The sequence below is a fragment of the Zeus faber genome (genome assembly GCF_960531495.2).
Source record: "Zeus faber genome assembly, chromosome: 8".
NCBI lineage: Eukaryota > Metazoa > Chordata > Actinopteri > Zeiformes > Zeidae > Zeus > Zeus faber.
Window position 1 is genome coordinate 32,625,398 of NC_137195.1, and position 26,744 is coordinate 32,652,141.

At 43.7% G+C, this 26,744-nt stretch overlaps 1 protein-coding gene and 1 pseudogene across 2 annotated transcripts in view; one reads left to right on the forward strand and one right to left on the reverse strand.

Annotated features, from left to right (window-relative positions):
- The first annotated feature begins 608 nt into the window (after window positions 1-608).
- On the forward strand, window positions 609-5,145 carry kiaa1143 (KIAA1143 ortholog). The gene is made up of 3 exons (XM_080004933.1): window positions 609-751; window positions 1,566-1,716; window positions 3,853-5,145. Exons 1-3 carry the CDS (start codon window positions 635-637, stop codon window positions 4,059-4,061), a joined length of 477 nt encoding a protein of 158 aa, XP_079861059.1. The 5' UTR covers window positions 609-634; the 3' UTR covers window positions 4,062-5,145.
- Window positions 5,146-14,336: 9,191 nt separating this feature from the next.
- The window catches only part of LOC307233563 (glycerol-3-phosphate dehydrogenase 1-like protein), a 31,559-nt pseudogene continuing 19,151 nt past the window's right edge, over window positions 14,337-26,744 (reverse strand). Inside the window, exons 2-4 of the transcript in view lie at window positions 21,724-21,832; window positions 19,713-19,945; window positions 14,337-14,482 (exon numbers count right to left, since the gene is read on the reverse strand). The product of the transcript in view is annotated as a glycerol-3-phosphate dehydrogenase 1-like protein (transcript). The remainder of the gene's footprint in view (window positions 14,483-19,712; window positions 19,946-21,723; window positions 21,833-26,744) is intronic.

Sequence of the window (26,744 nt, forward strand, 5' to 3'; positions counted from 1 at the left end):
GGCAGTGAACGAGCGAAATAATCTTCGACTCAAAAACTTACAATTATTACAGAAGACTAAATTCAAGATATATAAATGCAAAGCAAATGACAGAATTCATATTGAATGTGATTATCACTTTGATATGCCATTAAAAAAAATCATTTTGACAGAAGTAACATTTTTGTAAACTTTGTAAAAAGCTGCCAAATTATTATTATTTCGTTGAATAATATTTTTGAGTGAATGAGGTTGAAATATGTTCAACCGTTTGTATTCTTCTGCCTAAATGCATATATATATATATATATATATATATAGAGAGAGAGAGAGAGAGAGAGAGAGAGAGAGAGAGAGAGAGAGAGAGAGAGAGAGAGAGAGAGTGTTAAAACAAAGTGGGGAGTGGTGAGTCTGAAAATCGAACGGCTCTTTTTTCACCGAGACGCCAACATGCGAATCTAAACAAAACAGTCGAACCTTTCACCACAATAGTAATCCCCTCCATAAACCGGGGCGTTTCCTCCAATCGCCTTTCTTGCCTGAAATCACATGTTATACTGATGCGCGGCGCATGCTCATGCTGTGGTATGGTTTTAGATGCATTTTTTTTTTTTTTTTTTACTGTCTACGGTGTGTGTCGCCTTGTTCTCCCGCGATGAATAAAAACAGTAAGAAAAGCGACGTGACGTGGGTGAAACCATCCGAACCCTCTTTCCTAAAGAAGTTTAAAACAGATGTTGGATATAAGGAAGGTCCGAATGTGGACACCAAGGTAGTTTTTTGTTTCGCTATGTCTGTTAGCGGTCATGCGCTATGCTAGTGTTAGCTAACGTTGGACGTTATTATCTGTTAAGACCCACGTTATTTATGTTGCATTGTATATTAAATGAATTGCTTATCCGTTTGCTGCCAGCTCTGTGACACGAGCTCAGATTTAACTTCAGTACCAGTAAGTACCAGATAAGTAAATGTAAGAAAATAATGAACAAAATGGGGAATCCAAGGCTAATCCTTTATTTAATATATAGAATCAGAATTACCTTATTCCGCCAGGTGCAATTGCATGTACCTGGAATTTGTCAGGCGTATCTATCTGCAGACGACCAGCATACAGAAACAACCTATTTGTCTGGAAAAAGAAATAAAATAAAATAATAATAAATAGTAAGGCGGAAAATAGAATCGACAAATGTACACATTTTTATTTTGCCGAAAAATAAAAATTAACAAGTCAAGTCAAAGTAGTATACAGAAGTCAAATATTAAAAAAAATATATAGAATATACAATGCGATCCTATGCACAGGGGTGTTAATAATTCTATGTATTTACTAGTGTCCGTGCGCATATATATGTGTGTATGTATCTGTAGCCACCCATATCAAATTAGGAGAACCAATAGTGATAACTAAAACAGAAAACAATACTTACAATGTATGATGAGGGGAATACATAGTCATAGCTGGATCCCGCCTCCCAACAGTAATCTTAAGTGAATGATGTACTGCACTATAATTTAAATGACCCCCCCCCCCCCCCCCCCTCACATCACTCAGCTTTTGCATGCTTCATGTTTCTCTGGTTCAGCGTCAGCTAATGCCAACGTTGGATGACGATGACAGTGGGAGTGATCGTGAAGATGAGTTACCACAGGTTGTCGTTGTGAAGAAGGGCGATCTCAGTGCCAAGGAGGTGAGGAAGATCAAGGACCAGACAAGTGGTGGCGCCTCAGATAAAGGTGGGACAGATCTTTGGCTAAAAGTATCACATTTTAAGTGTTCCTGGGCCCACATGCATGAAGCATCTTGAATGTTTATCTTAAATCAGATACCTAAGGGGATAAATTACCTAAATTAAGGAGTCTACTAGAAACTTCATCTTCATAATTTTCCCACGTGAGTTTTACAGCATCAACATTTTACGAAAATCAATTCCTGCTGAACCCCATAAAATCAAGCTTTGTTTCTGCTACTCATTAACTGTCTATAAACTCACCAATAATGCTAACTATAATGACTACACAAGTAGGTTGTATGGAGAAGTCAAGCTGAATCCCAAATTGTCTTTTAAAGCCATCAAAATGACAGGTGGCAACTTCTTAACTGTCAGACCTGCCAACCGGCACGCATTTTGTGTACCAACTACACAATTCTTAGTCAAAATACGCAGTTACGAAATGCCAGCTGAAATGCCAAAAAAAAAATATATATATATATATATATATATATATATTATACATTTATTGGATACATCCCTCGGATTGGACCAGATGCTACGACCTGTGGTTCTTTAAGCCCCCCCCTCTCCTCTCACTCAATATCTGCTGATACGCAGCGCACTGAGCGCAGTGGTACTTTATTATCCACAAGGTGTAACGTTGCATTTCTGAGGTAAAATGGGAAGTGGGAGAGTTATAATAAAGCACGAAAATGTGACTAATGTTCACATATAAAACGTGAGATGCACCGATCGATCGACCACGATCAGGATTGGTCGGCTTTCACCGGCCGATCAGTGTCAGATATATTTTCCAATTCTGTGCCGGTCCATTTTACACTCCCTATACTGTGCTTATGTACTGTATTCGTAAAAATGCTCTGATACCAACGCAATGTAACATAGTTGCAGAGTTGACTTTCAAAAAAGAGAGCGGAAGGAAGAAGATGTCAGCTGTTTGGAGGTACTTCAAGGTAAACAAAGATTAGATAAATTATTTAGTTATCGCCTGACAATATTCTAACATTGTGCAGACTGCGTTTATAGCGCTGTCACAGCGGAGCTCCGCTCGTGATGAAAAGTTACTCTTTTTTGAGACTCGGTTCTTGACGAGTCACTCAGTAAAAGGAGTCGTTGAATTTGATTCACTTGGTGTAATGCACGGTGAGCGAAGGAGGACTTCCAGTGAACGAGAGTGAGAAGAGTCGGCCATTTTTTTTTTTTTTTTGTAATGATTCATTTTTTGTAATTTTATTTGCAAAGTACCACATAAATATAATATAAATGTATATTTGCACTTCAAGTGAAAGAGACTTTCATTTGAAGTTTGAACTGGACATTTCTATGTTATATGTTGGGTCCTACTAAAACTCAGTGAGTTCCAGGTTGAATAATGCTGAAACTTGGTGACAGTCCCATATCCATATCCTTTTGGAAGTCAGTGACAGTTTCATGTTCTATTATTGTTCCATAGTGAATCATGAACAATAATAAACAGTGTCAAAATCAGCAATCTCACTATTTTTGTACCTTAAAATTACAGTGGAAGTCCCTATGTGCAGCTGTCCAATTACGTGAGCGTGATCAGATCATGGGATGTATTTGTCTTCGACGTACAGCAGATCAGAAATTGTAATCGGCCAAGAAAATTGCAATCGGTGCATCTCTGGTTGGTAAACATGTTCGGTAACTTTCGAGATGATGCATTTCAAGGGGTATATTCTAATGAGATTAATTTGTATACTGTATATAGTTAGCCGAAGTAGCTCGCATTTAGCTGCAGTAACTCAAACTCAAATGTCACAGAGACTCCCTGTTACACTATTGTGGTGCTCAAAATATTTTCCCAAGGTTGGCAGGTCTGTGTCAAAAACATGATCGATGAAACCTCAACTTAAGGTCGAAAACCGAATTTGCCCTCAAGAAAAACTTGTAATTGATGCAGCAATTGATTAAGGTATTGATTAAGGTAAATGGATGTTTAAGTGGGAAAACACACTTGTTTCTGCTCTTGGGGACCAGGAGAACAATGCTAATGCAGATTGCAGCTTTCAGATGACGACTCTAAATGTCGATCACCTTTTTGCCGCTGACTCAACAACCTTACCCACGTGTCCTTGCTGAGGCCATGAAATGACGCCCGCCAATTCTCTCACAGATGACGAACCTCCCGTGGAAGGCAAAATCCTGTTCAAGAAACCGGCCAAGCGCGCCTCCTCAGACAAGTTCCATGGCATCACGGCCAGTTCCAGCAAAAAGAAGAAGGGCGAGTCTGTCGACAAGGAAGAAAAGAACGAGAAGTCTGGAAAGAAAGTGAAGAACAGCAGCCTCCTATCGTTTGGGGGAGAGGAGGAAGACGAGGACTGAAGCGTGTCCTTTCTAGCACGGGGCTAGATCCGAGATGCAGGCAGTAGTTTATCGGTGCTTCTCATTTACCACTCCTGGAAAAGGGGTTAAGCCTGTATCTGAGGTATTTATGTAGTCTTTTCCTCGATTCCTCTCACACGCCACTCTGTTTGATTGTAATTTCTGTAAATCATTGTGTCCACTATCGATTTGAATTGCAACTCCAGGTGTCGGGAGAACCATACCTATATTGTTTGTACCAAGTTTTGTGTATACAGTACGTTTTTAAACATGAATTGATACATTTGTCATTTTGTTGAATGTATGGATATTATAGCTTTGATGATGGAGCCAGTAAATGTTTTAGTTGAAGGATCGGTTCGCTATGATGCGTTCCTGCCATTATGTCGGTTTTTATCATTTCAAATTGTTCACATCGGATTCTCACTTTTTTTTTTTTTTTTTTTTCTCTCAATGTAGTTTGTGTTGGGAGTGAGCAAAAGTCAAAGCCGTTTAAGCCTAAAATGTCCTTTAAAAAAAACAGGAAATTCACACTAGCCACACATGTTTTTATTGTGTTTTTTATAAATGTGTTTTGAATAATGTTAATATTGCAGCAGTATGTCCAATATTACCTGGAGGAAGCGACACTACTTCCTTTTTCTAGTCTGTTACTGTTGCCGATATACCCAGAATAACTGATTTGCAGCAGTGCAAAAGTCAATAATTTGTGGGGAAACCTGGTAAAATGCATGGTTTGCAATCATTTTCTTTCCACTATAACATATAAAGATTGTCTGAATATAATGTCAGTTTTCAGTGTTCAGGAGATTTAAAATGTAAGGCTGCCTAATTTAAGTGAGAAGCTGCAGCAGAGTGGTAAGTTACTTAAGAGTAAAGTATTTAGCGAGGTTGTGCTATGAACAAGTTATAAGAATGTTGAAAGTTGAAAGAATGGGTTGAAAGAATGAAAGTTATGTGTATAAGTTATGGGAGCCAACATTTTAATAATGCGTGGGTTGAAAAATAGTGAACCTATCTGTTAAAGCAACGCATTCTTATCAATGCAATTGTATATGATTTTTCTCTTAAAATGTCAAAGTGCTTTTGTTGTATAGTTTTTGCAAATTTTTGACGTTAATATTCAAAGGAGGAAACCAGTTGGATAACATATCAAGGTTGACATTGTTTTCTAAAGCGGTTTACAGTGTATTTTTACGACAAACACCTTGTCGTTCAAAGTAACTCAGCTAGTTAATCATTTGAAACCAGTTTATTCTGAATCAAGTGTTTTTCAATGCAGAGCTAGTGAGATTAACCTGGCTCCAAGAACAAGAACTGGGTTCTATTAATGGAGTTATAGAATAATACGAGAGACTTAGACACTTCCTCTCCTAAGTTCTGACAGTCTTCATGAGGAATCACCTTTGTACAGAAGGAACACTCAGGGGGTTCCAGACATGTATATGGAGAGGGAGAGTGAGTGGCAAGATAGCAGAGGGGGGTCTTCAAGGGAATTTAAATAATTTGTGTGTGGATGTGGAAGCACCCCCCCTTTTTGGGAACATTGTTATTCAAAGAATTACCATTAATGATGAATAAAAAAATAAACCCAAATAATATAGACAGAGGTCAAGGATATTCTCAACTTGATTAGCCGAACATCTCCTCCGATCTTTGACGAGGAAGGGTACGAGACCTAAAAAAAAAAAAAATCTACACTGACATGACATGCACACCTAGAAAAAAAATAAGATAAGGGGAATAATCTGGTGTCTAATCAATTTTCATAGAAAAGAAAACATTGCAGAATGATTATCACAATAATGACAACAAAAATGTTTGTTGTACAACCATAACTAACACATTCTAAAGGTATGAATAAGCATAACTTGACACTAACGTTTTCACTTCTCAACATCTTTGTTTTCATTGTAAGGTGGTCTCCAATCATCTAGTGGTATGGAGACAAACTGTCCAGTCATCATATTAGTGATCATCTTGCGATGGATATTATACATGCTAGACAGCAGCATAGCATTAAACACATTATTGCAACAGGTATTAGTATTTTTATGATTGTAGACATCCATGGTCCTAGCACATCTCCTAGCAAAGCAAATGTGTCCCAGCTATTAGTGTGATCTTCCATTAACTCATAATGGAACTCTTTCATAGCTCTTTTGGCCGAAGACAAATTTCCTGATTCTGCTTCATTGGCAGGAATGTAAGTGCAACATGAATCACCTATTATAGCGCACACACCTTCTTGAGCAGCATTCATTACATCCAGTGCCATACGATTCTGAAGGACCATCAAACAAAATGAAGTTAATTCCTGTTTGACTGCTTCTGCTAAGATGGTTGTATTACTGAACAGTAACTGTCTATAATGAATGATATTAAGCCACTTTTTTTTTTAAACCTGTGCTGTTAGCATGCTGGGCATACAGTATTTGTATGCCATTTGCATCCAGGACAGAGTTAGTCTGCAAGAGGAGTTCAAGTTCACAACCTGCAATGCAACTCTTTATTAATTCTTAAATCATCATGAGCTGCTGAAATAACTCTGTCCTGCGATGTGTGTTTTACGTTAAATGTGTTGTCTGTACCGTCACAGTCGTGTACGAAAAGGAGCCATGCTCTCAGCGGAAAATCTCGGGGTGGTAGTGTATGTATTGTCATCAAAAACAACTGGTGCACTCACGCGGAAATTATCTTAAGTCACTGTTCTCCCGATATAGAATTTCTAACAGTTACAGTAAATGCGGACCATTCTACATGCCCAGAGAATTCACAGCCATCTACATCACAGCTGTTTACATTCCACCCAGTGCGATAACTAAGGACTCACTGTCTACACTGTATCAATCTGTGAGCTCAATGCAGAACTCTAATCCTGACTGTCTATATAATCACTGGTGATTTCAATCAGGCCAAATTGAAGACAGTACTTCCACATTACCACAAACATGTGAACTTTGCGACCAGGGGAGAGAACATTCTTGACCAGGTATACACCAACATTAAACAGAGCTGTTCCCCACCCACACCTGGGGAACTCGGACCATCTCTCTGTTATGCTAATGCCATCTTACAAACCACTTCTAACCAGGAGTAAGCCGTCTGTGAAGCAGATCAGAGCATGGCCAGAAGGAGCAGCCTCAGCTCTCCAAGACTGTTTTGAATGCACAGTTTGGCCTGTTTTTAGGGAGGCTGCCACTACCAACCATCATGTCAACCTAACGGAATATACTCAGTCTGTGATAGGCTATATACACAAATGCATGGACGATGTGACCGTCATCAAAAACACCACTACAAGAGCCACTGACAAACCTTGGTTCACCAGGGAGGTACGTGCACTCCTGAGAGCACGGAATGCTGCCTTCAAGTCCGGGGACAAGGACGCCCTCAGAGCTGCTGGGGCCAACTTGAATCAGGGCGTGAGAACAGCCAAGCACGCCTATGGACAGAAAACCCAATCACACTTCACAGACACAAAAGACCCCAGTCGCCTGTGACAAGGCATCCAGTCAGGCTCCTCCTGCTAGCATGCTGTAGTGTCTTTGAGCAAGGCACTTAACCCCTAATTGCTCCTAATGGCTGCGTCCATCGGTGTTTGAATAATTGTAAGTCACTTTGGATAAAAGCGTCTGCTAAATGTAATGTAATGTAAAACACCCCCACCGTGCGAGGACAACACAGACTTCCTCAACACACTGAACACATTCTTCAGCCGGTTTGAGGAAAACCATAGCAACAAAAGCTCGGACCTGCCCGGAAAATGTAACACTTCACCTGGACCCTGCTGATGTGCAGAAGACCCTACTCAAGGTGAACCCCAGAAAAGCTGCAGGTCCTGACAACATACCGGGGCGTGTGCTTAGAGACTGTGCTGACCAACTTACAGATGTTCTCACGGATATCTACAACACCTCTCTGAGCCAAGCCATCATACCAGCATGCTTCAAAGTCACCACCATCATACTGCTACCCAAGAAATCCCAAGCCTCAACACTGAACTACTACCGACCCATAGGGCAAGGCCCACATAACATCCAGTCTCCCCACTACACTTGATCCATTCCAGTTTGCCTACCGTCCCAATCGCTCCACTGATAATGCCATAGCAACAGCACTCCACCTATGCCTGGCTCATCTGGAAAACAAAAACAGTTACGTGCGGATACTGTTCATTAACTTCAGGTCCGCCTTCAACACAGTCATCCCCCAACACCTGGTAAATAAACTCAGCGAATTAGGCATCAGTACCCCAGTCTGCAACTGGCTACTGGACTTCCTTACTGATAGACCACAGACAGTAAGAGTTGGCAAAAACTCCTCAGAGACCATCACTGTGAACACTGGAGTCCCCCAAGGATGTGTGTTGTCCCCTCTGCTGTTCATACTGGTGGCGCATGACTGTTGTGCCAGATACAAGTCAAACCACTTCATTAAGTTTGCAGATGACACAACAGTTGTGGGCCTCATCAGTGACGACAACGACTCAGCCTACAGAGAGGAGGTGTGACAACAATAATCTACATCTCAATGCAAACAAGACAAAAGACACATCCCACTCACCATCAATGGCAGTGCAGTTGAGTCTGTGAAGAGCACCAAGTTCCTGGGGGTGCACATCACAGACGACCTGACATGGTCAATCAACACCACCTCCCTAGTAAAGAAGGCACAGCAACGCATCTACTTCCTTCGCTGGATGAGGAGAGCTGACCTCCCCCCTTCTGCCCTCACCACCTTCTACAGGGGTGCTATTGAGAGCATTCTCATCAGCAGCCTCTCAGTCTGGTATGGCAGCTGCTCTGCTGCTGACCAGAAGGCCCTACAAAGAGTGGTGAGGACAGCAGAGAAGATCACCAAAACAGCACAACCATCCATCCAGGGCCTGTACCCATCTTGCTGCCGCAAGAGAGCCACTAATATCATCAAGGACCACACCCACCCAGCACACAAAATGTTCACCCTCCTACCTTCTGGCAAGCGGTACCGCAGCATGCGGTGCAATACCACCAGATTCAGGAACAGCTTTTTTCCAAAAGGCCATCAGACTACTAAATTCACCAAACACAACATGAACACGACACCCACAAAGACCAACTGACTGCACAATATTTAAATTTTTACAATACATACGTATCCCCTTGGTATACATACTGTATGTATCCTCTTGCTGCCAGCTTTGTACTGCACCTTATTACCTTGATAACATACCTCATTTGAATTCTTGAATATATTAAGACTATCCTTAGTCTTGTTGTGCTGTTGTGTCTATTGTTGTTGTCTTTTTGCTCTTTCATGTTATATGTTGTGTGTTACAAATATTACTTGCAGATTTGGAGTATGGGGAAACGCAATTTTGATCCTCTGTGTAATTACGTGTTGGATGGTACGATTGACAATAAAGTACACTTTGAACTTTGAACTTTGAACTGTGGATGCCCTGTAGAATGACAAGAGCACAGTTATGGTTATGGAGAGACATCACCAACCCCCCTCTTTGGAGAACTATTCATCATGTTTGGATCTATAAACAACTGATCACTACTCCAAGAGGGGGAGAATCACCACGGTGAGACAAATAAACATAGAAACAAACAACATTTACACAAAAACATTAACATTGGATGACAACATGTATTGAAAAACTGAATTAGGTCCAGGAAAAGGGGAACTACAACTTGTCCCGTGGCCTCTTCCTGTCAAAGTTATGGCAGTAAATAAGGGCGGAAAGGAGAGGAAAGCAGCCCCGGTTGCTGGGGTGCACTCCAAGCAAGTGTGAGTGTGTGCATGTGTGCGTGCGTGCGTGCATGGGTGTGTGTGTGTGTGTGTGTAAGATGTCCACCGGTGAGTGTACATGACTTATCCCCAAGCAGCGCAAGGGGCAGCCGTGGACAACCCCCGGCTGCAGGAGATCGCCGGGTACCCCGACCTGCGGCCACGAAAGACCCCCGGGCCCCCAGAGAAGCCAGAGGGCCGTGGAGCAACTCCCGCGCCCAGCCTGAGGAGCATGACCAAGTCCCAGGGAGCACAAGGAGGCCCTGCGCCACAGGGGCGCAGACATACAACCAACCCCCGTGCGCAGGCACAAGACGCAGTCGCCGGCACAGAACCCGGGCCACAGGCGCAAGGCACGGACCGCGGGCCCGGATCGTGGCCCCACGGTGTCGACCGATACCCCGCCTGAGCGGCCCGCCCCATGGGTGGGCCGTCAAGAACCCCACGCCCACCCATGCCCCGCACAAGGGGGGGGGGCCCGCCCCACCGCAGCCGACCAGGCGCCCTGCCCGGCGTGAGTGCCAAGTGACCATACAGGTAGCAGCAAGTGCCCAGCACGGGCCACCTCGATGTTATACCCCCCCGGCGATATTTAGCCACTTAAAAGCTGTCGATACAACTACGGGTGCTATTACAGATGTAAAGAAATGCTCTGCTCCTCTGATCTTATACAGGTACTCCTCACTTAACAACCAAGTTCTATTCCTAGGACCAGGTCGTTAAGCAAATTGGTCGATAAGGGAGGACCAGTGTTATTTCACAGTAAGGGGGCGTGGTGATTGCGAATGCTAGTGTAGTGATACTGACATGCATTGTAATTCATTTACAGATGGGGTATCCTGTTTTGTTTAAGTTTTAAGAAAGATATTTAGACGTAATTTATATTTTTCTATTTTACAAGGATCTCGTGCTTTCAAATAACGAGATACGGAGACATCTGTCTCACAACAGAGAAAAACATCACATTAGACTCATGTAATTCCCCCTGCAGGTACAAACAAAAAAACCCAAAGGTATTGGTCTAAATAAGAAAAGAAAAGAAAGAAAAAAAAAAGATTGCGAAGGTTTGAATCAAGTCAGGTTCAATTGTTTACAGCTCTATGAGCTTTGGCTATAAAATACAATAAGGATGGGATTTGTTTTATTCATAACACAAAGCTGCCACTTCCAGAAAGCTGGGCCAAAGTGCTCTCAACCAGTGTTTTTGTGTTGGGGATTCCACCTTTGCTGAACACACAAAAACAAAAAAATCTTGCATCAACCATTCAAGCATAAACATTTCTTCCAATTAGCAACTAACCAATTTAAGTTTAAATCTGTTTAGCTTTAGAAAGCCACAGTTAAGTATTCATTCTTCCACTTAAATGTAGGAAGATTGAACAGAATGAATTATATGTATGAATGTATAGTAAATTCAATTTTAATTTTGCATTAAAACAAACTTAGAAACGTAGCCATATCTGGTATTGTTACATGTAATAAGTGCCGCCTGCCCATGCCGGTGATCGTATACAACGTTTTAGAGAATGTTGCCGAATTATTCAATGCAAAAACAAGAAAAATTGTTTAAATGAGTGGCAGCTTGAACATGAAGGAATCATTACGAAAGTGAAAGTTAAAAATAAATAAATAAAATATACACCAAGCAATCCTGTAATATCAAAGTTCTACTGTGCTAAAATAGGACATTGCAAAAAGTACACCAGAGGGACGCTGGTTTCCACAGACTGGCCTCATGTTTCAGCCCTGATGGCTTGTTTTGGTTGAGGTTAATATTTAAGAAGCTGAATAATTTTCACTAGACTGTTCTTCCTTACCACCAACAATAACAGGCTTTGTTTAACCTCACAGCCTGGATTTTGACTGTAATCTATACTTAATAACTAATATCTATCGATACTACGCAGCCTATTTTTAGACACGAACACATCCCACAGATAACAAAGGTTTAGAAGTGAACGCTCTACCAAAGCGACTGTAATACTCAAGTTTTATTTGTAAAGTGCTGTTTCTTAGTTGTCAAGTCGGTTATCATCTGAGAAGTTGAGATTTTTTGAATATGGCCGGTCGTGCGACCTACATTGGGAAGCTTGGATGTCACTGATGCATTACGAGAAACGGGCTATATATATATATATATATAGATAGATAGATAGATAGATAGAGGTCTTACATAATGTGGTGCGCTAGGTGTGGCTTAGGAACACCAGTAACCCCCTTCCGAAATAATGATCCCTATTGTATCAAAAGGAAAACCCTCTAATTAGACACTAAGCAGGGTGAGGACAAGAGAGGTAGCTTTATATTGCGGAAGCAATGTCGAAAACCAACACAAATTAATCTTTAAAGCAGGCTCTTCTTTGGGTGCTGTTGGGTGGGGCAGCAGCCTGATCACAGATGCTCTGGGTGACTCCAGACAGGAATTCATCTCCTGAAAGTTGCAGCACAAATAATGGACTTGGAACATTTCTAACGTCACAAGGTGGCGTTAAAAGTTGAGAGAGTAGCACGCACATTATTTTGGTGTGTACGAAAATAAAGTCCGTGCAACTCTAGTTCATGCAAAACTACACTTCCATAGGGCCGTGTTTCCCAAGCTTTTTTGTGCCATGGCACACTTTTCACAATGAAATAATCCCTTGGCACACCACAATCCTGTTAACAACTATAAACAGCAGAAATATGTATAGCTGTGACTATTATCATGGACTACCAATAGACAGATGCTAGGTTTGTGAATGATTCGTTTGTAGGGAACAACTCTTAAGATACTCACGAGTTTGGAGCCACACCGGCAAAAGAGTGGGTGAGGGAGTGAATCTTCAGCGATGGACGCGCGTCCACATATGCTGCCCACTGCTCCTGGCTGTGGCCCCGGAGGAAGGACAGGCCAGGATGGGTTAAATGCAGAGGAACCATTTGTATGGTATGTTGTGTGACAAATAAAGCCTGTTTCTTCTTCTTCTTCCCTCACCATGCATTACACCAACTGAATCAAATGAACAAAGAAATAGTACGACTATTTACTGAGTGACCCGTCAAGAACCAAATCTCAATAAGAGTCAAATCATTCATCACTACAAATAGTCATAACTTTCAGAGTAAAATTTGTTCTGCTGAACCAGAGCTGCTATTCTGGCAGGAAATGATGATTAGTACAGCTAATTGATTTTGACTGTGCAACAAAGGATAATTTCCAGAATTTCTTTGAGTGGAATTTGAAAACTTTTCATGGCACACCTTGTGAGCCCAAAACTGGAGAAAAGGTGGCACTACAGTCAAAGAAAGGCTCATATACACTGATTAGCCACAAAATCAAAACCACTGATAGGCGTAGTGAATAACATGGGCCATCTTATCACAATGGCACCTGTCAAAGGTTTGGGATATATTAGGCAGTGAGTGAACAGTCAGTTGTTGAAGTTGATGTCTTGGAATCAGGGGGGCCCCGCCTTGCAACTTACAGGACTTAAAAGAATATGCTGCTAACGTCTTGGTGCCAGGTACCACAGGACACCTTCAGAGGTCTTGTGGAGTCCATGCCTCCATGGGTCAGAGCTGTTATGGTTACACAAGGGGGGGCTAGAATATTAGTAGGTTTTATTATTTTTTATTTTTTTGCTCGGCAGCCGGGGCAGCCCCTGGCTGCCCGCCATGGTGGAGGCAAATGGCGGGCCGCTCTGCGCCTGATCGCTGGAGATCGCTGGAGGTTGGCAATTGCCAACAGCACACATTGAGCACTGGGATTTTCTGTGGTGGGGGGTCGGTGTGGGGACATGGGTGGCCGGGGGGCGGCCCTCCCTGCCAGCTGGGCTGGAGTCCTGGTGGCTTAAAGTGTGCTGCTGGGGCCCCTGGGGGGGCTGCTTGCTGTTGTGGGTGTGGGTTGGAGTGTTGGGGGTGGCTGTCGGCCTTTTGCTCCCACTGTGTGGCTTCTCTTTGGCGGGTGCCCTGGGTGGTGAAGGGCCCATATATCTGGCAGCCTGCTGGCACCGGCTCGGGGGCACACTCTGCTACGTAGATAGGCACTCAACACTCGCGGCCGGGTGGGGCATCCGGTCGGCTGCGGTGGGGCGGGCCTCGCCCTTACGCAGGGCGTACCAAAAACTGTGCTCTTGTCATCCTATAGGTCATCCACAGGACAGTTATTGCAGCAGTTCTTGATGATTTAAGAAGTAATAAAGACTTGCATTGCAGGTTGATAACTTGAACTCCACTTCATCTAGGACTAACTGTCCTAGATGCAATGGTATACAAATACTCTGTTGTATGCCCAGCATGATGACCGCACAGGTTTAAAAAAAATAATGATAATTAGTGGTGGTTTTAATATTGTGGTTGATAGTATACCGTATGGAGGGAATCATTTGCACAAAACAGATGGGGTCTCTTCAGCTGGGTTGCCCTGGAAATACACTTTTGGGGACTGTCAGTGTTTTCTTTTGGTCTGAGCACCTAGTTAAATTCTGGGAAGCACAGTTTATGGAGTGTGCCAGCAAGCTATTTGCCGACAGGTGGCGAGGAAGTGGCATGTACTGACTTGTCTACCAGGCCCTTCTGTTTGAGGATGTGGTAGACCAGTGGAGGTGGCAAGGACCCTGGAGCTTCTGGCCATTGAGCATCACCTTCTCCAGCTCCTCTATGCTCTGACAGCAGCCTGGATGGGCACGTGTGACCTATCTGTCCCATCCCCTGGCAATCAACAGGCTCAGGAGTGGTGGATGATATCGTTTTGTTTATTGCCTGCAATAATGCAGCACAAAACATGAAGAATGGTGGTTCTTCGTTAAGACAAATACAGCCTCCCACAGCCAGCAGACATTGTGCAACTCTGGGTATCCCAGAATTCCATTGCGAAATTGACACAAATTAAATTACCCAGTACCACCACAGGATGGCACTGTCCACATTTATGCAGGAATGTAACCAACGTATTAACACTGTTACATACACCACCCCCCCCTTAAATTCTTCTAAATTGGGCCAACATAATGTACATACATAATAAAAAAAACAACAAAGAGAAGATAGGAAAATGAAATCCCTCCTAGTGTATCCTATAGATCGTCATTTGTTATGTCAGTTTGAAAACTCTCCCTTAAGAAGTGTTTAAAAGAATGGAGATGGCCAATACTCAAATCTAACAAAAACCATAGAGATGTCATCTACACCTCTCGTATTAAAAGATTGATCTGTAATAATCTTGGAAGAAAGCTGCAAAAATATTCCTGACAAAAGAATGTATGGAACTGACAGTCGATGAAGCATCACCCACAACTTCATTGTTAATCTCATAGAGGAGCCTTTTGAGGATTGATGGCTCTACCAACCAGTGATCGGACCGACAATGTGAGTGCATACAAACTACAGGGCTTTGAACAGCTGTATTAGTATGTGAATGTCCAACCATATGAACAGACTCAGAAGGGGGCAAGTGTGGCACGGTGGTGCAGTGCATTGCACTGCTGCCTCACAGCAAGTTCGATTCCCGCCTGGGGCGCTGTTGGCACCGTGCTCCGGCGGGTTATCTCCCAAATAGGAGCCTTTCTGTGTGGAGTTTGCATGTTCTCCCCGTGCTCACATGGGGTTTCCTCCACCTCACGTCAGTAAGGACCCCCACCAAAAACATGCACCCATCATTGTCTGACCAGCAATGGACATTTATCACCTGGTCCCCGGGCCTCAAACATGTCGGCTTTCACCACAATTTCCATGAAGTCATGGTGGCAGAACACAGCGACCGTGTTCACTTGTGCCGGAGCGCGCCCACTGCTCCTGGCTGTGCCCCCGGAGGAAGGACAAGCCAGGATGGGTCAAAAGCAGAGAATCCATTTCACCGGCCACCATCAAAGCATGTGTGTGTGCAAGCATGTGTTATAGTGTGGTGTGTTGCGTGATGAATAAAGACTGTTTCTTCTTTCTTGTTTCTGTTTCTTCGTCATGTCCATCCACGGAGGACTGAACAACATCAGCGTACATGTGGCTTACTGCATCACTAAGGACCTCAACAGTCTAGGCTTCCTGAAGGAGTAATCTCAACTGCAACAGGTAAATTCTCAGATGTGTAATCTCCCACCTATACACTGACAACAGTGTCATCGGCCTGATTCCTGAGCCAATGCTGTGTACAGCTTCACCATGCCCCACTTTCACATGTAGCAGCACTGCACTCCGAGCATGCGGAACCCTGTATCTCCTCTGTCCCAGAGGCAGGAAACTGACAGGCAACAGGAGATTCAAATGAACAACTTTCTCCTTAGCTGAAAGCGGATCTCTATTTCTGTACTAATTTATTGCAGATTTGATTGACATCACTTCATAAGGAGTGGACTGCCATTTATCTGCAACATCTTTTTGGCTCTCTCCACAGTTGGGAAGAAGAACTCTGTCACCAACGGATAAGGAGAACCTTTCACCTTGCAGTTGTAGATGTTGGCATGATGCGCTTGCTCACATTAACTAACCCGTCGGGCAATTTAAGTGGCTTCATTCAAGTCACATCTCAGGTGAGACAAACTCCAGGTGATCAACAACACTTGCATTGGGAAGGGCATGCTGAAGCATGACATCAATGGGTAGTCGAGGAACCCTACCAACCATGAGGAAAAAAGGTGCAAAGCCTGTCATCTCATGTTCTGTACAACTGTAACAGAAAGTCATGGTCTGTAACATGTTTTGCCACTTCGCTTTGGACTAGGGTGGAAGGGCTCTGATCATATTACCATTAAGGTGCTGTTAAATCTCTCTGCAATCGTGTTACCCATTGGATGATATGGGGTTGTGTGCAACTTCTGCATTTCAGCCATCTCCAAAGGTTCCTTGATGAGGCGGCTCTCAAAATTGGCCCCTTGATGCGAGTGTATATGTTCAGGAACTCGTAGACACAGACTAAGTCATTCCAAAGGCGACGAGCAACTTGCTATGCAGACTGATTCTGACAAGGGAATGCATGTGCCATTTTAGAGAAATGATCGGTCACAAATAAAACATCCATAGATCTCTTGTCACTCTGCTCAGCGGACCAGAAATCAATGCAAACCAATTACATTGGTTCTGTAGTGTGAATGCTTTCCAATAGGGCACGAGCATGAGGTTCAGGCGTCTTCCCCACAATGCAGCGGTGACAGTTCCTTACATGGTTCACAATGTCTCGCTCCATCCCATTCCAGAAGAATCTTTGCCCGGCCAAAGAAAGAGTGCGGGCACAGTCCTGATGACCCACCATTTAATGGAGACCACAAAGAACCTGCTGCTTCAGGGAGTCAGGAACAACAAGCTGGAAGATTTTCTTGTTCATGTGATCTCTCTTCCACTTATACAGCAGGCCATTGCGGATGGAGAACTTGTTCCAACTTTTAAGGAGTTTCACCGCACTTCAAGGTTCAGTCATACACTCATGTCTGATAGGTTTCTGATGTCTTCGTACCTAGTACAGGACTCTACTTATTCTACCATCTTGTTCCTGCAGACTAAGAGGCTTACTCTGAGGGAGAGCAGTGGTCTGGTCTTGCAGCTGAAGTTGAGTGATTGTTTCTCCTGTTCCAATCACTCTGGTTAGACCACCCTTGCAGTGAGCATCCAAGATGGTGGAAATCTCCTGAGAGGAAATGGAGCTCTGTATCGAAGGGTTGGACACCTCCACAGCATCTTCTTCAGGCAGCTCCTGGTCTCGACTCTCATGCGACTCTGGTGTTGCCACAATCTGACAGTTGGTAGTGCACCTGAATGCATCTTGCACCGTCTCATCAACTACACTACTGACTTGCTTGAGAAGAGAGACAGGGCTCCGTAACGAGACGGTGGATGATGCAGGCCTGTACAAACTGTACAACCACATTCTTCGTGCCAGCGACAGTTGGGGTCGAAGCTGTAAGCCGTTGCTCACATGCATCAAGTCTGGGCTTCATCAGTATGTAAGTCAATGGGTTATTGTCTGTCCAAGCGGTAAAGTGGTGACCTTTCAGCCAGTTGTTAAATTTTCCACAAACCGCCCACTTTAGTGCAAGGAATTCTAACACGTGCTGGGTAGTTCATCTGGGAAGGGGAGAGGGTTCTACTGACAAATGGCCTACTGCTGGCCTACTACTGGCCTAGCTATCTTCTCGCTTGGTAGTATTTGAGAAAGTACTGCCAGAATGAATGTTGCATTGAAATCTGGATGAGCCAGTGTGACATTTGTTGTCAGGTCATGCTTCAGTGTCTCAAATGCTTCTTTGGTCCAATCAGAAGGTGAGAGCTTGGCATATGCTGTTTTCTCTTTAGGTTTTCGACATTTCCTTTGTATTGTGCAGTAAGGCTGTGAGCTTGAACAGAGATTTTGCCTTGCTGAGCAGCCTCTGATGAAATGTTGGTAATACAGAACCATTCCTTAGAAGGACCTGATTTTCCTTGCACATGGTGTTTTCCCATCAGGCTCCATGAGGTCAGATTCCTGGACATTATTAATGGCATGCACTTTCTCAAGGTCTGTCTGAACACCATTCCCACATAATGTGCCCAAGGAACTTTACTGAGTGTTGTAAGAGGCAACACTTTTTAGGTGCCAGCTTCAGGTTGTTGGTGGCTAGGCGAGAGAACACCATCTGTAGGCAGTCGGTGCCATCTGTTCTGACTCAGTGGGCCGGCCTACGGTGATTCTGTCCCCACTGTTTACAGAAACCCTTCCAGACTCCCCAACAGCATCAACATTTCCACCCACAGGACTACCAGATGGATATGGTATAGGTGAAAAGCACACACCCTGGCCCCTACCAACAGTTTCAGGAGTACCCATGACTGTAAATCCTACTGCATTTGATTTCATTGTAGTACTTTGCAGAGCTCATTAACAGAGAAAAATAAAAAAGAGAAAACAAAATGGTGACTACTGTGCTGAAGAAAGTAGTATGTAATGCTTATAGGCTACAAGTACTATCTGAGTATCTGTTGCAGCTTGGCAGGCTGATGCAAGATGACCGAAGATGACGAGGAGTGCCCCAGTTCTCTGATGATCATCAGCTTGATGATCTGGGTCATGGCACCAATGTGACCCATCTGTCCCATCCCCTGGCAATCACCAGGCTGGAGTGCTGGATAATAGTGTTCTGTTTATTGCCTGCAATATTGCGGCACAAAACATGAGGAATGGTCAAACTTCATTAGGACAAATACAGCCTCCCACAGCAAGCAGACATTGCGCAACTGTGGGTATCCCAGAATTCCATTGCGAAATTGACAAATTAAATTATCCAGTACCACCACAGTGTGGCACCTTCTACATTTATGCAGGAATTTAACCAACATATTAACACTGTTACACACGCAGATAATTCACACAAACACACAGTACGGTACACGATGTGGAACTTGCTAGAAGGTATGAACCTGAAAGTGGTCCTTGAAACATTGAAGGGCAGGTAGCAAACCAGTCCCTTTACATGCACACTAACAAACGCAATAATTATACACAAATCATGTATGATGTACATAAATTCATATATGAACATACAATGTCCGTATGTTTTCTTAAATTATTATGGCACCATACATACAGATTTCATACAACTAGTTTAAAGCACTATATATATCAATTATATGGTTACATGAAATCTCTATGAAAACGCTGCATATAAACTTATATGTAGCATATGAGTTTACAGGTATTAACAGATTTGGTTTTAGTAATGATGTATTGGGAAACCCAGAAAAGAAAATCCAACAAATGTTCACTCCCAAATAAATCAATGATTGAGTGAATTGAAGTTCAAGAGATTATTTGTCAAATACATATAGATTCCATGGTATCTTAACCATCTGACTGATTTTCAGACAGTAGCTGATCTCTGAAAGAAAATACATTATATTTAAGAGATTTTAGCCACGTCTGTCCCCCTCTACCTTGCCGGTCCGAGCGAAGGCCTCCGCCATGCATTGGTTGCCGCCACTGTAGCAGGTGGTGATTAGGTTGGTGACACCGAGCTCTCCAGGAAGGTGGCTTAGGACACAGAAACATCCTTTAGGAAGAGCTTGGCGAAGGCGATCATCTTCATCAGGCCCAGGCAAGTCACAGGCGCCTTGGTGTCGGCACAGCACAACCCGTCACAGAAGCCTGCAGCCACCGCTATGATGTTCTGAAGTGGGCTAATCGAGAAATCGGAGTGATGAAACATGAAATGGGAAGTCAATGCAGCTATGTGACAAAACACATTTGCTCAGTTGTATCTGAGGATTTTTAAGAATACCCAATACTGGTTGCTGTATCTTACTCAATAGTATATCATTTGGATTGATTACATGTTTGAAGACTGTGTATGCAAACTGAAACTTTTAAAGGAATACTCTTGGGGGCAGGTGGCTGATATCCAGCTCTATGCTGAGCACACTGCTATGTGAATGGGTCCTCTGGGATTTTGGTTGGATGGGGCGTCTGGCCGGTTGTGGTGGGGCAGGCCTTGCCCCTTGCACAGGGCTGTTCGGCTAGGGTGTCGGTCTGTAGCAAAATTCAAAAACACAGAAGGGCGATACATAATGATTAACAGAATTTTAGGGAACATAAAATTAACCATAGCTAATATTTATCGCCCTTATGAGGATGACCCAAATTTTTTCCACAATATATTTTCAAAACTCTTTCTGTCTCAATTATTATACTGGGCTACCTGGATGGGCACTCGGGGAATGCGGCTGGATGGGGCATCTGGCCGGTGGTGGTGGGACGAGCCTCGCTCTTGCATGGGGCGGGGGTGGAGGCCCCGCTGGCTTGCCTGTGGGGCGAGCGGTTCGGGCAGGGTGTCGGTCTGTCGGCACGGGACCTGGCTCTGGGCCTGCGGTCTGTGCCTGGCGTCCGTGGCCTGGGTTCTGCACCTGCGGCTGAACCTTGTGCTAGCACATGGGGGTGGGTTGTATGTGTTTGCCTCAAGGGTGCAGGGTCTCCTTACGTACTCCAAGACTGGATAATTTTCCTCGGGCTGGGCGTGGGTGTTGCTCTGCGGGCTTCCGGCTTCTCTGGGGGCTGGGTAGTCTTTTGTGGCTGCAGGGTGCTCGGGGCTTTACTACGGCCATGCCATGGCTGTACAGCCTCAGGGGTGGCTTCGGGGCCTTTTCGGCTGCTTGCAAGCGCTACGATAATACAGACGTTATATACCAGAACCAATTGGGACAAGTCCCGTACACTCAACGGTGGACAATTCTCACACAGTCTTATCACAGGCGCACACACACCACCAGCACCCCTTTGAACACACCCCCAACACCCTCCTGGCTACATCCCTCTCCTTTCCTCCCTCATTTCAAGTTCAATTTACTGCCATAACTAACAGGAAGAGGGCACATGCTGAATTTCTGTTCCAGTTTTCCCGGACTCAATTAACTCGTCATACATTCGTCGATACATGCTGTCATCTGACATTTCTAGGTTTATGTTTTTCCATGTACATGTTTGGTTCTATTTTTATTTGTCTCACCCGTGGTGATTCTCCCCTCTTGGAGAAGTCATGATGATTAGTTGTTTATAGACCAAAACATGGTAAGATAGTTCTCCAAAGAGGGGGATTGTTGGCGGTTCTGTGTAACAAAAAGCTCTTGTCATCCCACAGGTCGTCCACAGGACAGTTTTTGCTGGAGTTCTTGATGATTAAAGAATGAATAAAGTTGCATTGCTGGTTGAGAACTCGAACTCCACTTGCAGACTAACTCTGTATAAATGATATAAACAGAAACACATAAATTATAATTTAAGGGAATACTCCTGTGTTTTGGGAAATTATTTTTCTCCATTTACCCAAATTTAGACGAGAATGTCAAAACCAATTTCAGTGCTGACAAGCCTACTGTAACTCCTGGGAAGTAATGGACAAACACCTTCCAGCATCTCAAAAGTTAAAGAGGTAAGAGGTTGAAGTGTACGTACCTTGAGCGCTCCACAGAGTTCAACTGTGTTGGCGTCATCGACCACAGTGATTCGGAAGTTGGATGTCTGCAGAAGCTCCTTAAACAGAAGCCCATTTTCTAGAACTTTACTCCATAAAAGAGAGAGATAAGAAGACATTAAGAAAAGCCAACTCAGCAGGAGTCTCAGGGAAAGATAATAGGAAATGAAGACAATAAGCTTTTGTTCAACAGACCCAGGGCCACAGCCAGAACAAACAGAGCGTAAGTTTTCAAAGGGGGGGGGGTCAGTATCAATGGCTCTGGGGACGTGGCATCCAATTCACCAAAGATATTGCGCTAATGATATGCCAAGACAAACACGGCCATAAAGTTTTGCTACAGAGTGCAATTTGCCCTATTTTTGCATCTTATTGTGGTCCGGAGATTCCATCACGCTATACTTTCACATTAAAATTGAATTAGTTTACGCAGGTCCAAATTGAGAAACTTTATAAGCTCCCCATCACTCTGCTGCAGGCTATTTTTAGTTAGTTTAGTGAGTCAAAAGATTTGTTGAATTTTCCAACTCTCCATTTTGTTTTTCAGTTGATAGAATGCACTAGGGTCAACGAGAGTCAGAAGAAGAGTCTGTTGGCTCACAGTTAAAATGCTCACAAGAATCATCAAATTTTGTCAAAATTATTTATTTTGTTGGAATGCAAAGTGTAATTCAATATCTATAAAGCAAATATCTTGACCTTTTTTAACCACTTTAATGTCTCAGTTATTTGAAGGTTCTCACACTCACTGAATCAAAACTTATGGAGCTTATTGGACACACTGCAGAGTCAAGCCGCTTAGCCGAGATGAGAGTCAATGAATCGAGAGTCGGTGAATCAAGATGAGAGTCAAGGCAAGAGTCAATGAATCAAGAGTCAGAATTGAGATGAGAGCCAGTCATTCGAGTCGAGCGTCAGTGAGTCGAGCGTCAGTGAGTCGAGAATCTGAATTCCTGGGTGCCTAGCTACAGTGGTGTTATCTCTTACCGGTGTGACTCTCGAGTCACAAAGGATTCGTTCACTATGAACGCATCGTTCAAGAGTCTTGCATCACTAACATACAGGGCAATCAAGGAACCATTGCACAAATCAAAGTTCCTTCTTGCTACAACTGTCAAGTGAACCCAAATGCAGGACACACTGTTTTAGGAGTTTGTACAGGGGTTTAATGTGTAGACAGACAGGGAATCAAGAACAGGCAACAGAAGGGGGATCAGGAACAGGCAGGGACTCACAAACAGGCAGGTGCTCAGGAACCAGGAACGGGTGGGAATCGGAGCCCGGAGGGCAGAGGGGCCGGCAGAGAGTTCAGGGTGCACACCAAGGGAAACATGCAGGAACAAACATGCAGGAACAAACATGCTTACACATGCGAGGACACATGTGACCATGCAACCCCAACAGAATCAATGGGACTAAGTTAAATATAAAAGGAGTGACGAGGAAGGTGAAGACAGATGGTGAGATTACTAGCTTAGGACAGGTGTGCAGTGACGGATGTGACGCCAGACAAACAGAGGGGGCTAGAGAGGGGCATAGGGACCTATAGACAAACAGAGGGAGCTACATGTAGAGAGGGCAAGAGGGAGCCAGAGACAGACAGGGAATCAAGGCAGGGCAGGATCCTGAGAGTCGAATACTACTGAACCTTTTTCCTCATGCTGCATTCTCACAGTGGCTTTAACAGATTCACAGAATGTGTGACAAAGTTGACATGTTCTACTGCGTCTATCCATTATATATGCACGTTTTGGAGATAATTGCGTTTTCTGGAAGCACGTAACATGACAGTCCGGGGAGGGAGGTGCCCATGGAGATGTGTGACAGAATTGTACATATTTATTATCAACTTTCCCCTTAAGTCAGGTTCTCAGCTCTGGAGTACAGTTCTTATTAATTTGGAAAGACACTCTACAGTGAAGTAAATCTGAGGAGGGAACCCCTTTAGGAAAGGGCCAGAGAAGGTGCAACAGTGGGTATATACAGTAATACCCTTTTCCCACTACACTTAAAACCCGGTAACACCCGGGGTCAAATGACCCTGCAATAGACAAAGGTTTTAATGAGCTCCACCTCCACCATCGGCTCTGATGTGAACAGGACACCCGGGTCGACCCGCTAATTTTGGCCCCTTAACTGGCGCGATGGGACACGTGTTGAAGTTTTGGATGCTGCCACATAAATAGACAGGAATATACTTGTATCATTCAATCATTGCACATCCCATTTAGAATCCAAAACCAGAAGTTATTGACTTTTCTTCCGCATGGGGGACCATTAAATGTTGTGAGTGTGGGGATTGCACTGTGGGGACCAGCAGAGAACTGCCACGCTCCCCGCCGGAGTCTGAGTCACTCCAGCACTGCCCCAAGCTGGTTCCCGCTCCCTGCCACTGAAGGACCGGTGCCAGGTGCATGGAGTATCCGTGTGCGGGTGCACACTTGCCAGTGCATCATGCTGCTTCTACTGTTGTGTTGATGAACGATCGGATTCTTTTAAATGCCTCAAAATACTATTTTTTCCAAGTTATATAGTTTTATGTCATTGTTTGTTCTCTCATCTACTGTTTTATTCGCAATCAGACTGGCACCATGACATGCCCATTTTCGGACGCGTCTGGCAATGGGAAAGGAGTCAACCTGCTCATTTTAGAAAGAAAGAAACAATCTTTATTTGTCACACAACACTACAACACATACTTGCACACACACACACACGCTTTGGATGGTGGCTGGTGAAATGGTTCCTCTGGATTTAACCCATCCTGGCTTGTCCTTCCTCAGGGGCCACAGCCAGGAGCAGTGGGCAGCATACGTGGACGCGCCCGGGTGATAAGTGTCCATCGCTGGTCAGACGATGATGTGTGCATGTTTTTGAGGGGGGTCCTTACTGATGTTAGGTGGAGGAAACCCATGTGAGCTCGGGGAGAACATGCAAACTCCACACAGAAAAGCTCCTATTCGGGAGATAACCCGCCGGAGCACGGTGCCAACATCGTCCCAGGCGGGAATCGAACCCAGGACCTTCTTGCTGTGAGGCAGCAGTGCAATGCGCCACCGTGCGCACCACTGTACCACTGTACCACCGTGCCACTCTGCGCACAATTTTTGGTGTTAAAACAGAATAAGAGGGGGGAGCTGATAGCAATGTTTTCTAGGGGGTTGCCATCGGGGTTTTAATTTGTCTAAGATTATGTATTGATTATGTTTGAATTAATTATTATCCCAACGAGAGATGTTTTTCGAAGGAGATAAGTTGTTCCAACCACATAAGTGAAGACAAATTTTGAGTTCCATCAATTCAATTCAAAGCACTTAAATGAAGAGGAAAAATAAGAGGGAAAAAGAGAAAATTGCTTGCAAATCCTGGCGTTCGTCGGACACTATAAAACAATATATGAGTGATCTTGCTCTTGGGGATTGTTGCCGGTCAAATAACCTACATTCTAGAGAATACACATATTAAACACCACCCCACCAAAGTTCCTCTAGAATCGACCTTTTCTTGACAAGTAACTCTGCACCGTCCAAAATCACTAATCCAGAAATTCACCCTATTGTAATTTCCGATCACGGGCCGATTAGTTTCAACCTGATAAATGAAACAAAGCGGAACCCTCCCGACAGGTGGCGGTTTAACACCTCATTTTTGACAGATAAAGAATTCAACCATTTCTTAGAGAGAAGGGACTTCCTTCATTGAACTGAATGACTCCCCAGAAATATCACCATCCTTTCTTTGGGAAACAGCTAAGGCAGTTCATTACATTACATTACGCAGACGCTTTTATCAAAAGCGACATACAATTGTTCAAACACCGACGGACGCAGCCATCAGGAGCAATTACGGGTTAAGTGTCTTGCTCAAGGACACTACGGCATGCTAGCAGGAGGAGCCTGGGATCAAACCAGCAACCTTTAGATCACTAGACCACCAGCTCTACCGCCTGAGTTACCATCCCCAGTTCAAGAGGTGGTATTATTTCATTCTCCACTCACAAGAAAAAGAAAGGACAAGAATGCTAAAATAAACTCGAACAGCAACTAAAGGAGTTGCATTCCCAACAATCCCACTCATCTTCTGAGCAAATCCGAAATGAGATCAGGACAATTACATCTCAACTTGAAACGATCATCCATCAAAAGACACAATTCCTTATGCAACGAACAAGAGCAAATTATTTTGGATTCAATGACAAATCAGGTAAATTTTGCTTATCAATTGAAACGTGAAAAATCCCTTATTACAGCCATCAAAGATTCACAGGGTAGAATAAAATAAGACATCAATAACAAATGTAGAGACTTTTATAATAACCTATATCACTCGGATAATGAATCAAATATATCAAACATTCACTCATTCCTTGATGATATTGACCTTCCTAAACTTTTGACGGAGCAGGCTACCACCTTAGATCAACCACTTACTCTGGAAGAACTCAGGAAAGCGCTCTTCTCTATGCCCAACAATAAATCACCTGGATCAGATGGCTACCCAGTGGAATTTTATAAACACTTCTGGCCACTTATCTCCCCATTATTCATCAGAATGGTTACAGAGGTCAAGTCAACCTCGACCACGCTGCTGCACATGAATACTGCTCTCATTTCGGTTTGGCTCAGACCCAAAAAGGACCCAACCCTCACCTCCAGTTACAGACCCATAAGCCTTATTAATTGCGACCTTAAGATTATAAGTAAAACACTAACCAACAGAATTGAAAAAGTAATCCCATTTATAATTCACCCAGATCAAAAAAGCTTTTGATAGAGTTAATTGGACATATATCGTTTCAATCCTCAACAAATATGGCTTTGGAGAGTCCCTCATTCAATGGATCTACAACTCTACAACTCTCCATCTGCTTCTGTCATCACCAATGGTTACACTTCACAGCGTTTCACTCTACAACGCGGCACAAGACAAGGATGTCCGCTCTCCGCTCTTTATTGAACCCCTCGCGGCGGCCATCCGCCAAAACAGTTATATTGTAGGCATA